Source organism: Colossoma macropomum, unplaced genomic scaffold, assembly GCF_904425465.1.
Source record: "Colossoma macropomum unplaced genomic scaffold, Colossoma_macropomum, whole genome shotgun sequence".
In the NCBI taxonomy this organism is placed as follows: domain Eukaryota; kingdom Metazoa; phylum Chordata; class Actinopteri; order Characiformes; family Serrasalmidae; genus Colossoma; species Colossoma macropomum.
In genome coordinates, this window is record NW_023494804.1 from 12,360,735 (window position 1) to 12,372,984 (window position 12,250).

General features: G+C 38.8%; 2 protein-coding genes across 2 annotated transcripts; one reads left to right on the top strand and one right to left on the bottom strand.

Moving 5' to 3' along the window:
* Positions 1–1,817: 1,817 nt before the first annotated feature.
* crybb1 (crystallin, beta B1) lies at positions 1,818–3,576 on the bottom strand. The gene is made up of 5 exons (XM_036594955.1): positions 3,454–3,576; positions 3,091–3,209; positions 2,717–2,849; positions 2,245–2,387; positions 1,818–1,995 (listed from the first exon to the last, which is right to left on the bottom strand). Exons 1-5 carry the CDS (start codon positions 3,574–3,576, stop codon positions 1,818–1,820), a joined length of 696 nt encoding a protein of 231 aa, XP_036450848.1.
* Positions 3,577–8,494: 4,918 nt separating this feature from the next.
* On the top strand, positions 8,495–11,472 carry cryba4 (crystallin, beta A4). Its single transcript, XM_036595137.1, has 6 exons — positions 8,495–8,551; positions 9,258–9,301; positions 9,487–9,605; positions 10,259–10,400; positions 11,021–11,163; positions 11,325–11,472. The coding sequence occupies exons 2-6, from the start codon at positions 9,263–9,265 to the stop codon at positions 11,470–11,472; spliced, it is 591 nt and encodes a 196-aa protein (XP_036451030.1). The 5' UTR covers positions 8,495–8,551; positions 9,258–9,262.
* The last annotated feature ends 778 nt before the right edge of the window (positions 11,473–12,250 follow it).

Consider the following 12,250-nt stretch of genomic DNA (forward strand, 5'->3'; position numbering starts at 1 on the left):
GGTGAACAAAACATTGAAATTTTGGGTCCATGTCCAGGAAACTCATCTCAGATCCCATTGAGAACCTGTGGCCAATCCTCAAAAAGCAGGTGGATAAACAAAAACACAGAAATTGTGATAAATTCCAAGCACTGATTAGGCAAGAATGCATTGCCATCAGTCAGGATTTGGCCCAGAAAGCTGATCTCCAGCATGCCAGAGCAAATTGCAGAGGTTTTGTAAAAGAATGGTCAACACTGTAAATTGAGTCTTAAATTTTGTGTATGTCAAAGTTACTTGTTTAAATGTTTATTATTGTACTTCAGTATACCATAAAAAGATCTGACATCAAGACCTAAAAACACTGAAGCAGCAAACCTGTATGCTGTTGTCAGCCTGAGTTTTAAAGCAATGTACTTATAGCTACATAACATTTTGTTGGTTCACATCCAGGCAAACATTAAAATAAAGAGATTCAACAGTTAAGTGATACAAACTCTTTTCTTCTCTAATTAAAAATTTAAATGGTAGCTGTCGGTAATGAAAGATATGTGCACACATTGTGGCAAGGAGAATTAGGGTTAAAACTTTAAAATAGTATTGTGGCATCCCGATCTGCGTGAGGAGCTTAGGGGAGGTGCTACGCTCCGGGCTAAAACTGGACTGTTGTAGTACTAGTTGTTGTCCGTGTTCAAAATAGCATAGTGTGTACTGTACACTGTACCAGTATATACTGTATACAGCATGCTACTCTTTGTAGTGAACTGAACAATACAGCTGTGTAGTATACTAAAGGGAAGAGGCGCGACTAGCCTGCCAACATTATGGACTAAGCCCGTCAGACCATCTCTAGACCTGCCCCACTTTCCTCAGCCCTCTAATCAAAGCTTAGCAATCGATGACCGCATTGAATTTTGGGATGCTTTGTATCACGGAGATGGCTGTGTTGGCCTACTGCAATGTTTTCCTGGAGCAGTATGTGTTCTGGGTATCTTTGGCATACTGGTAAAATTCACATAGTGCATACTACTTAATACTTTTTGGTTACAAGCCCTAGGCAAGCAGTATGTAGTAGGCTATTTTAAACACCATTGTTGTGTCCATGGAGGGTGGGCTTTATGTGTGTGTTTGTCGACCCTCCATGTGTGTCATGTCCTTCCGAGTTACCACGCCCCTGTGTTTCTGTTGGGTTAGTGCTGGGTTACCTAGATCTTTGAAGTATTTGTTTAATAAAAGAGCATTTATCCATGTGTAAAATGTTTTTTTCATGTGTTCTGCTACACTGGTGCTACAGTACAGCATATGCTTTATCTGCGTGATTCTTAGGACATTCAAATATTTATTGGCATGTATTGAGGCAGGTTTTTTAGGATGACCCATCTTGAAATATGTTACATTTGTGCAAACGGTAATAAGAATTTGCCAAATACTATCTTTATCAAGTAAATCTTTTGATTCATGATATTTAATATTGTTTTTATTCAGTTCCAGTTACGTACCCCTGAAAAGACGCAAGATCAAATGTATTGGACTTTGGTGTCCAAAATCTTGTTAAATGTGTTCATTTCTCCCTAAAAAAAGAAACAAAGATACTTTAAGGATTTTCAAATTTGCCCAGCAAGAATAGCCTACCCATTGTTTAAATAAAAAAAACTCTGCGTAGAAAGTCAATTTTCCAAAACATGTTTATTATTGGCATCATAAAAAGAGAGTCAGATGTCTGGTACAATTTATATCAATCTATTCTCAGGGAGAGTCAGAGGGAAGGTTTGGGAGAGGGGATAAAAAGCGCCATGAGAAGGCTAGTTTTTCTGCCACAGGTCTGCAGGAGGACTATTTCACTGTTTAGCAGCGGTCAGGGTGAAGCAACCGCGCTGGTGGAACTGCATGTCCCTCACACGGCGCATGGACTGAATCTGAGGCTGGAAGGCACAAAACTCGTTGTAGTGTCTGTAGTCGCCGCACTCAAACAGATACTGGTAGCCTCTGTAGCCAGGGTACTGGTATCCCACCCAACTAGATAAGGAAAGAGAGAATGTGTCAGTATTCACATAACAAAATTAAGTATTTTAAGAGCTATTGTTTTGGACTTGTGAGGTGTGAAAAACATGAAGTTGTTCAGTAGTTTGCAAATTCGTTTCAATTCATAAGAAATGATGAACTTTATTCTGATACATTTTCATGGTGCTGCTCTAGTTTTTCTTTGGAATGATTCTGCCTTGAACAATGTTGAGCTCTATTACAAATGGGTGATTTGATACTCACGCTCCACCGGGAACTCTCACGCTGCCCACTCTGTCACAGAAACCGTGCGCCCAGAGGGTAGGGACATCATCCTCCTGGATCTCCATCTTGTTGCCCTGGAAGTCAGGGAACTCGTACAGGCAGATCTTGTGCTCCATGGGGTCCTTTATTGCGGAACGGAAAAGAGAGGTTTAAAGTGAGAAGATAAATAAAGGCAAGTATTTCTGGGACATAGTGCTGAGCTCTTGGAGTTCTTGGCTTGGAGATGCAGTTCCAGGAAAAAATTACAATTAAAATGGAACCTTTACATAATGTGGAGATTCTTTAAACTTAAAAAAAAAAAGTTCTTTACATTTGCACAGACTATTTTCTTCTTTGCTTTTTAAAGAACCACCCATTGAAACCCTTAGAAAACTCAACATGATTATTTTATGGCAACACTCCAAAGAACCCATTTTTCCTCCTCTATTTTAAAGAGTGTATTGTGTCTTACCATGCGGATGGGCCTGAGGGACATGAGACAGTCACTGCGGTAGCTGTTTGACCAGGTATCCCAGCGAGGATACTCTCCCTTTTCCAGGATAAACATCTCCCCACGGAAGTTAGTCTGCTCGAAGGCAACAAAGCTGAAGAGAAGGAGAGCAGGGAGAGTGGGGTCCAAGACAGAAATTTACAAGGAATGCCGTCAGGTGGCCGAGGTCATAAGGGAAAAGAGCAGAGGAACAATGACATGAATACAAGATGAAAAACAGTACCATCAAAATGCAGTATTTATAAAAGAGAATAAGAGTTTTTTTCACTTCTGCTATCAAGATAAACATCCAGGAGACATTTCATAAATAGAAAGTCTTCTAGCCTGTAACTTACGGGCCGCACTCCACAATGATACTGCGGACTCTGTCCATGCCACGGTCACAAACGTTCATGCACTCATTCTGGACCTCCATCATCCTGCCCTGGAAATTCTCCTGGTCAAACAGCATGATCTGTGGGAGAAGGTGTAAAGATTTATCCGCTTTAATCCACAGACATGTAAATGCACAATTACCCTTACCCTCTCAAACAAATATTGGACTTTTTCAGTATTGTTCAGGATTTCTTTTAGATAAATAAATAATATTGAGCAACTTGCATCTGAGATACAACAAACAGTACAGTTTTGTCTTGATTGCAGTCAGAAAATAATTCTAGCTAAAATAGTGGCAGAAGCATTTGAACCTAAGCACTTACTCTGTAGTTACCCATGGCGGGATCTCCAGTCTTGGTGGCCTTGCTGGAGGGAGCAGGGGCAGGAGTTCCCTTGTCCTTGGCATCAGTGCCCTGGTTGGAGGCGGACTTGGCGGTCTGAGACATGGTGATGGGGTTCAAGAGAGTCTGTGGGAGAGAGCAAAGAGTAGAAAAGGCCATGGGACTTAGTGGATAAGCTCCAAACATCCATAGTGGGCCAACAAATAAATGGGAGAGGGTTGATCCTTGTAAAGACCCAGTAAATTTAGATGGAGTTGGAATGAGTCATGATAGGATTTGGGTTATATATTTCAAATGGCAGATACCATTACCCAAATTAAGAAAAGAAACGTGATCCAGAGCAGCTAAATGATCTATTGCTTCCATGAATTATGATTGCCCTCAAAACCAAGGCACAGGGTGATTGGACTCCCAACTGGAGAATGAGTGGGAACAGTGCCCTTTTTTGCTGGATCCATTTGCGCTTGCTGGCTGCTTACCTGCTTGAGTACAGCTGTGCCGTGCTGAGCTGGCTGGCTCGTGCTGCCCCTTCAGTCCTGTGCCTCATCTTTTATACCCTGGCAAAGGGAGCATGGAGGGGCTTGGCATACAATAGAAACACCCCCGTCATCAGAGTTGGTTTGTGCTAAAGCCATAGGGTCATCCCATTGCCCAGAAAGCTCTGCCCCATTGTCTGTAAGCACTTTACTGTCAATGGAAAGTCCTGACAATGGCACTTTCCTCTACATGGTAGTGCCGTACACCATAGGCTGTCTATGGACTAGAGGAATGTATAGGCCTTAGGTTAGGATGTACTAATCCTTTTCCCTATGCCGTCTCCCTGTGTTGCTCTAAGTTCGACTAGGAGCATCTGCTTTGGTAAAAGTTTTGATCCTGAAAGATTTTCCGAACAGAAAATATAACTGCTCAACAGGTTAATACATTTAGAAAATTAAGAAAAATACTATGGACAAAATTGATTTGAAAGAAATGGCAGAAATTTAACACTGTTCAATTGTTCATTATTCCTCTTAGTTTACTAGTCAGAAAATTACAAGGCTTAAATAGCTGGCTTACATGTTCTCATCTGTTTTGGAGTGGTGCTATGTGTGCAAGGGACTCATTGTTGTACAGAATGTTATGATATTGTTGCAAACACCGAAGGACAATTTATAAGATGATTAAACAGAATTTTAAAATAGCATGCAACTTGCATTTGAACACTGATTTCACTGCTTTTCACTGCTTTTTTTAGATTACTATTTTGGCATTATGTTATAGACTTCTTGTATTCTAGGCTTACCAGGCAGACCATGTGACTTAACAACAAATGTATGAGACATGCTTTCCTGCGAGAATATATAAGCAACACCAATTTTCAGTTCAGAGCAAAACAATTACATTACATAGAAATTAAAGTTATAACTCAAGAAAGCTAGACAAACAGGGGCAAAAGTAACTAAAATAATATGGACACAGAATTTATACAATAGTTTTAAATTTAAAAATAGAACGTTTCTATGCAGAGATGTACCCTGTAGGTACTTGACTTTAAAAGCATATCGCAGATATAGAACAAAACCTTGTATCTTTTTTCAGTTTTTGACATAATTTGAAAGTGTTTGTTTTCATTTTCATTGTGTGTAAATTTCGTGATGAATGGATCAAAAGAAATGGTTCAAAATTGCTTGGAAAGAAGTCTGGTTACATTGAGTTACGTTAAAAATGTTTTTTTTCTTCTCCTGTAATGTTATCATTTTGGAGATACAAGGTTTTGTTCAGACAGCAACAATATTTTACATATACTGCATGAAATCAATATGTTCAATTCCATTTTTGAGTTTTCAGCATAGTTGTTTTTGCAATGTAATTCTTGTGTTCAGCTGAAATTTGAAAGCTAGTGTATAAAATGGTTAAGCCGTGGGCTGTAAACCAAGACATAAATTGTTATTATTGCTGTTGTAATCTTGTGAGAGACAAAGAGGTTGGATGCATGTGCAAGTCCTTTGATTTATTGAAAACACTGAAGGAAATTAATCTACAAAAGTGACTAAACAAAAAAGGAACACTAATGACAAAATGGATAGCAAATATATAACCAAAACAGGGCCTGCAACAACACAACACCAAGCAAATAACCAGGGGTTGTACTCATAGTTGTACAATAAACACACAGGGAACAAACCAGAAACACCTGGGACTAATGAGAGGGTGGGGCTACAGACTACAAACAGGTGAGACAGACGACAAGAAGGCAGGACCGGGAGGAGACAAAGACCAGAACAACAGCAAAAGCACATGGGCCACATAAACAAAAGTACATGGAACAAGACACATGAGAAGAGATAAATAAAGGCAGACACAGAAAAAAGGAAAGACAAAGGAGGGAAAGACAGGATGTTACCGCTGTTACATTGCAAAACATAACAATTGAGCAACGGAGAAGAAAGCATGAATAAGGTTACATGTTTGAACACATAACTAATTGCCTAGAATATAAAACATACAGTACAGCTGTATAAGTCTTTAAATCTACTCTGTGAAAATGATTTATTGTTTTAACTTTAAAAAGTAAGTAGCCAGTTTGTCTTAAAATTTTGAGTTAATTGAACCTCTAACTGTAACACAGCAAAAGTCTTATAAATATTCTGGTTTTATTTGAAATTCAGTGAACTCAAAATTTTAATGCAGTAAGGTTACTAACTTTAAGATAAAACACAAATTTTAATAGTGTAGGAGGAACTGAGTATTAGCCATAGCACAATTGATGAAAGTGTATTTAAGTATTTACTAAAGCTGTATACTTTGTTTTTAAGAATACTGTATTACCCTTTAGGTTAACATTGGCTAACACTATTTAGATAGCCCACTGTACATGATTTATAGCATTTAACTTTATTTACCTTAACCTTAAACCTTGACTATACCCTTTAACATTAGCTCAAGTGACCTAACTCTCACCCTTGTCCTAATTAACTCTAACACTGATGAAAATCAACTTTCAACAGATAATTTGTTAATGCATTTAGCTAGTCAAGTTAAAGGAGACCAAATATGGTTACAAAGAAAGGATACTAAATTTGAAATAATGAGACCAATAACAAGATATGCCATAAAAAGAAAACAAAAACAACAACAAACATAACACATTATCATAAATAAGAGGGAAAGGTTACAGTATCCTCAAACTGGAATAGAAATGGAACACAGCATGTACAGTTACACATTTATGGACAAAGAAAATGATTGCAGCACAGTGGACAGGTCATTAGTGTTTTCATTTCCTTAAGCAATTTAGTATTGATTGCCATGTTCTAGCAAAAGCTTCTTATCGGCTAGAGTATATCGTATTAGCTCCTTGGCACCTACAGTACTGTGCAAAAGTCAAAGACTACCAACAAAGAATTTCCAGTCAAAATGGCCATTAAGTACAAGTCAAGAAAAAAGCAGAAAACATATATGTAACAGAAAATTACACAGAAGCCTCAATACTTAAATGTAATATCATTTTTTTCAGCATTTAGTGTATCCACCCTTTGCCTTACTTACAGGTTCCATTTTTTTCTGAGGACTTCAGGCTCATTCTGCAGGGGTATTTTTCCACACCTCCAATGTTCAGTCTTAGAAGTTGAATGCATTTTCTGCTCCTCACGATCCAAGTAATCCTAAACACATTCAGTGGTGCCAGTCCACTGTTCTGTGCAAGTTTTCTTCTCTTTTGTCTGTTTCTTTTTCTCTGCCTTGACAGCTACACATCATTTCAGACCCACAGCATTGAGTTGGCCTCTAACAGTGAAAGGATGGATGTAAAAACCTGAGCATTTTTTTCAGATGTGAAGCAAATATGAAGCTTGATTTTCTCCCATCCCTCAATGATGAAATATATATGAAGTGTTTATCTGATGGTTACAGTTTTGGTGGTCTCTCAGGTCTTGTATGGTTGTTAGGAGTCCCATTTTCATTATGTCTTTAATAATTTTTAAACAAGTTTACACAAGTTTTTTCACTTACTTTCTTTTTCTTATGCTAGTGGATTCTTATATTAACTCTACTCAAAAGTATAATTAATCATTTGTACTTAAATGCTGTTTTGACTGGAAGTTAGTAGATTGAAAGATGGTTTCTGACTTTTGTATGTGTGTATGTATTAATAGCAAGATCAGCCTATATGTTTATATAAAAAGAGTGGAAATTAATTACAGTAAATGTACACATAAAATTGACAACCATAGCCACAAGTAAACATTAATATATGTGAATCTATTCATTAAAAAATTTCCAAAAAAAAGGAAATGACAGGATGGCCTGTTCCAAGTTCAGTGGAGGAAATGAGATCCTTAAAAATGTGATAAAGCAGTTTATTTTACTGTAAAATTGTGTGTGGCTAGCTAAGGTTATTCAATGCCAAGTTTGCTCACCTTTGAACTTCTCATGAATGTTATTTTGATCTGGAGAAAATTACTATAAATCAATGAGTAAAATATTATTGGTTCCTCTCATAAATTTCCTTTTGCTTTCTTGGGACCTTTGCTAAATCCCTGTGGATGTGTGTGTTGTGGTACTGGAAATGGAAAGAGTAGAAAGTGGTTTCAAATCACTTGTTTTTAGCAGTTTTATTACAGTAAGCTCTCCATGATGCACGTTACATCATGGAGGGCTTACAGTAACCTCCGCTCACTTAGACATTGTTTTCAGCGGGGCGCACTTGTGCGTATATTCACAGAGCAACAACGATCGTGACCTGGCCATTGAAGCACCTGGCCGCAAAGCAAAGACAACACACGAGAATGCCTCAGCTCCACCTTTTCATCCTCCACATGCCATTCTCACAGTCTTTCTGGTCATGCAACATGTATCCTGTATGTATGTATCTTGTGTCTCGGCTACCATGGAAACCCCAGCGTGGACATAGTGTGGGGTTTGCACTTCTGTTCCTCTATAGATTTAACCCCTCCTTTGTCAAACACAATGCCTGGGCCCCTCCCTTGCTGCTGAGCCGGGGCTTTTAGCTGGGCCCTTTGCCAGGGGAGGCTTTAAAAGGGTAGACACGCGTGCCAGGTTTCACTCTCTCATCAGGACGTCCCAAGGGCATCGAAGCGAGGTGAGTTCCTCTTCGCTCTCTCCTCAGCTCCCCTCCCCCGGTCAACAGCCAGTTTCTGTCCCCACCTCCCTCATATGCATGCACTGTGCAGCCAGTCCAGTGGCTAGGCAAGGATGGACTGAGTGAGGAGCAGCATCTAGTGCCTGTAGGCTCATTGTAGCTTGACATAGTTTTTGTCCAGATCTTTAAATAACTTGCAAATGCTTTCGAACAGGCATACAGGCAGGCACTAGTATTCATTATGCCAAAAAGGCATGCTTTTTTCCATCAAATGATAAAAGTGTGCTCTGTTCATGCTTGTAGGCATATGAATTTTTTATGACACAAAGGCTTAATTTAGCTGGTCACCTACTTGCATGTTGGTAGCAGTATTTAAAGGCTACAAGTAATTTTGTTTCATTGGCTGTTACTGACGCTTTTGCCCTATGGTAGCCATGTATACTAATTATATGAAGATGCCATGCCATGTACACATGTAGAGATGTATGTATGAGTCCACTTGCACTTATTAGTACAGTATTTTATGTTGGTGTGTTTCTTATCATTGCAAGTATTCCTTACCAGTAATACATGACAAGGAAAGGGACACTAATTTGTCACATTTCATGTTGCGACAAAACCCAAAAAGGACAGAGCATTTTGAAATTCTGTAAAAAAATGATGATTTGCTTATATTACACTTAAATACATATATTTTTTTCTACAGCCAAGATGTCTCACCATTGTACCAAGTTCTCTGGCCATTGGAAGGTATGCTTGCTAATTTGTCATGTTACCAAATAGTATAATTTGTAGGCTTCAAGTCTGATAAGGCCTTCTGATAAATAAAAAAATATCTGTCAGAGATTCACTATATGCATATCTCTAGGCATATAGAAAATAGTCATCTCCAAAATGCGCGTCTTTTTTAAAGGTGCCCAACCTCTATCTTCCAGATCATCGTGTACGATGAGGAGTGCTTCCAGGGCCGCCATCATGAGTTCACCTCAGAGTGTTGCAATGTTATGGAGTTTGGCTTTGAGAGTGTTCGCTCACTGAGGGTAGAGAGTGGAGCGTAAGTGCATGTCACAATGTGTTGTGCCATTTGGTCATTTATTGTTGGGAGTGCTGCCATGGTACATTTCATAGAAAACTAAATCTGTAACTACACATTAATTTCATCTTAAACTGCAAATTAATTATTCAGTTATTAATCTTGAGACTTATTATTTAGTAAACTTATTATTTAACTATGAAAGTTACATGAGAAAGGGTGTCAAATTTAGATTGTGGAGGTTCACAGCTCTGCAGAGATTAGTGTTTTTTCTGCTTTAGCATACTTAATGCAACTGATGAAGGCCTTGTTAATTAGCTGTTGAGTTAATTCAGGTGTGTTTAATGAGGTAGAATGCAAAACTCTGCAGTGCTGTGGCCTACCAAGATGGGAGTCTGACACCTCTGATGGGAATTATATAGTTATGCATGAGGAATTAAAGTGCAGGTCTACATTCAGACCCTTGTAGTTTGACAGGTTTAAAGCTATGGGACATAGCAGCTGTTTGAGTAATCATGTGCTAAAGGAAAATATAAGGAAGAGTGCTTACATCTTGAATGTGTTTTGGCAGAACTAAGTTGTGAACTAAGACACAAGGATATTATCTAGGTTAATGATACTGATGACTCTAAATCCTTGGCCTGCTTCTTCCTCTAATAAGTAACTCTTCATAGGTGGGTGGGCTATGAGCACCCCTCTTACCAGGGCCAGCAGTTTGTGCTGGAGCGAGGAGAGTACCCTCAGTGTGATGCCTTTGGAGGAAGCAATGCTTACCACATTGAGAGGATGACCTCCTTCAGGCCTATCTCCTGTGCTGTAAGTTTTCAAAGCCCAATCACTATTTTATTCTGAACTTTCGTATAGACCCGTGCTTCATCTTGTAAGGTAAATGAAACAGATATGAGCTGAACCTGTTTACTCTTTTGATCCTCTTTTTTAGTCCTCTTGAACTTGATCATGTAATTGCAAACATACAATATTTTTTGATAAACAACGCTGAGCGTGACGACTATGTGATAAATTACTGGACATTCTCCCTACTTTAATCAGTGATTCCAGTAATTCATCATTTAGTTATTACACAGGATCATACTCGGAATTTTTGCATATTTACAGTAACATACTCTTAAGTACAAGGGGACTCATCTCCTTACTTTTATTTTTTAGGTGGCATTAGTTCTGACTATACAATCTGACTGGCTAAAAATCATTGTATAGTGTTAAATCTGATAACAGCATGTTTTTCTCCATACTTGTATCATTCCACTGACCACTGGTTGCTAAGTAGCAACAGTAGTTGCTTCATTCTAAGCTGCTGGAAATACATTTTTGGCCAATTTTTAAAAAAACATATTTGAAACAGTATTGGGACTTCTCTGTTTTACTCTTTCTTCTCTAGTTTATTCTTTAATCTTCATGTATTCTTACCAATAAAGAACCACAGGGAGTGCAGAATGACCATCTATGAGAGGGAGAACTACCTGGGTCGTAAAGGAGAGCTAAGCGATGACTACCCCTCACTGCAGGCCATGGGCTGGTGCAACAATGAAGTGGGCTCCATGCGCATCCACTCTGGAGCGTGAGTATTTGTTCTAGTGCCTTTAATATGCTTACATTTATTATGCTTATAATGTTGCTTTATCACTCACAGCCACTGATCTGCTTTCACTCAAGGCATGTGAGATTTGGTTTAGATATTTCATTTGTAATCCCTGTTTTTCTGTCTTCTTTTTCCCATAGTTTTGTCTGCTACCAGTACCCTGGCTACCGTGGATACCAGTACATCATGGAGTGCGACCGCCACGGTGGGGAGTACAAACACTTCAGGGAGTTTGGCTCTCACTGTCAGACTCCTCAGATCCAGTCCATCCGCCGTATCCAGCAGTAACCCAGCCTTCTCTGGCCCTTACCCCTCAAAAAACTCTTATCCCCTATTGCCCAGTGCTGAATAAACCGTCTTTCTTAAACTTCACCGACCTCTTGGTATTTGTCAACTTCTGCCAATTGTTCTAACCTTTAGGTTAAAACTGATACAACATCAGATCCATATTTTACTCTACCTTAGAGTATGACACTCAATTTTAGCTTGTTATCACCTAATAAAACACAAATACAGAATACAGAAAGCACCCACAGGAAATATCTGGAACTTTATTTGTTCCAAACTATTTTCCCCAAAATGTCAAAGAAAATGTGCATTACCACAACTGGCACTGACTGCTGTCATCTGTCTGTGGATTTTTGTGCTTTAAAGCAGTAGTTCTCCATCCCAGCCTCGGAGACCCCATTTCACGTTCTAACGGATTTAGCATTTTAGACCAGATTAATAGATGATTTGATAGTCCTGTTAGAACAAGGGAAACAGAAACCTGCAGAATACAGGGTCTCCAAAAATGGAATAGACAATCGCAGACTTAAATGTGATTTGCAGAAATTATCCATCAGGGGGAGCCATATAGTCAAAAACCAAAATACCCACCACGCTTTGTAAAAGCACACGCCAAACAGGAGATTTAAGAATTAAGATGCAGACAACACAGAATAGATGAAAACATTAAAAAAAATCAGTGAAATCAATTAAATCAGTGGCAATGGAAATCAATGAAAAGCAGCAAAAATACGGGGCATAAGTCGATTAATATGTTTCTCAGTTGATCCCAAGTTTA

Excerpts from the sequence above, each read along its gene's own strand:
- crybb1 (XM_036594955.1), bottom strand. The coding sequence starts at position 3,576 with ATGTCTCAGACCGCCAAGTCCGCCTCCAACCAGGGCACTGATGCCAAG. Across the intron at positions 3,210-3,453 it reads CCGCCATGGGTAACTACAGA|ATCATGCTGTTTGACCAGGA; the intron begins GTAAGTGCTTAG and ends CTTCTCCCACAG. Across the intron at positions 1,996-2,244 it reads GTGAGAGTTCCCGGTGGAGC|TTGGGTGGGATACCAGTACC; the intron begins GTGAGTATCAAA and ends TTCCTTATCTAG.
- cryba4 (XM_036595137.1), top strand. The coding sequence starts at position 9,263 with ATGTCTCACCATTGTACCAAGTTCTCTGGCCATTGGAAG. Across the intron at positions 9,606-10,258 it reads CTGAGGGTAGAGAGTGGAGC|GTGGGTGGGCTATGAGCACC; the intron begins GTAAGTGCATGT and ends AACTCTTCATAG. Across the intron at positions 11,164-11,324 it reads ATGCGCATCCACTCTGGAGC|TTTTGTCTGCTACCAGTACC; the intron begins GTGAGTATTTGT and ends TTTTTCCCATAG.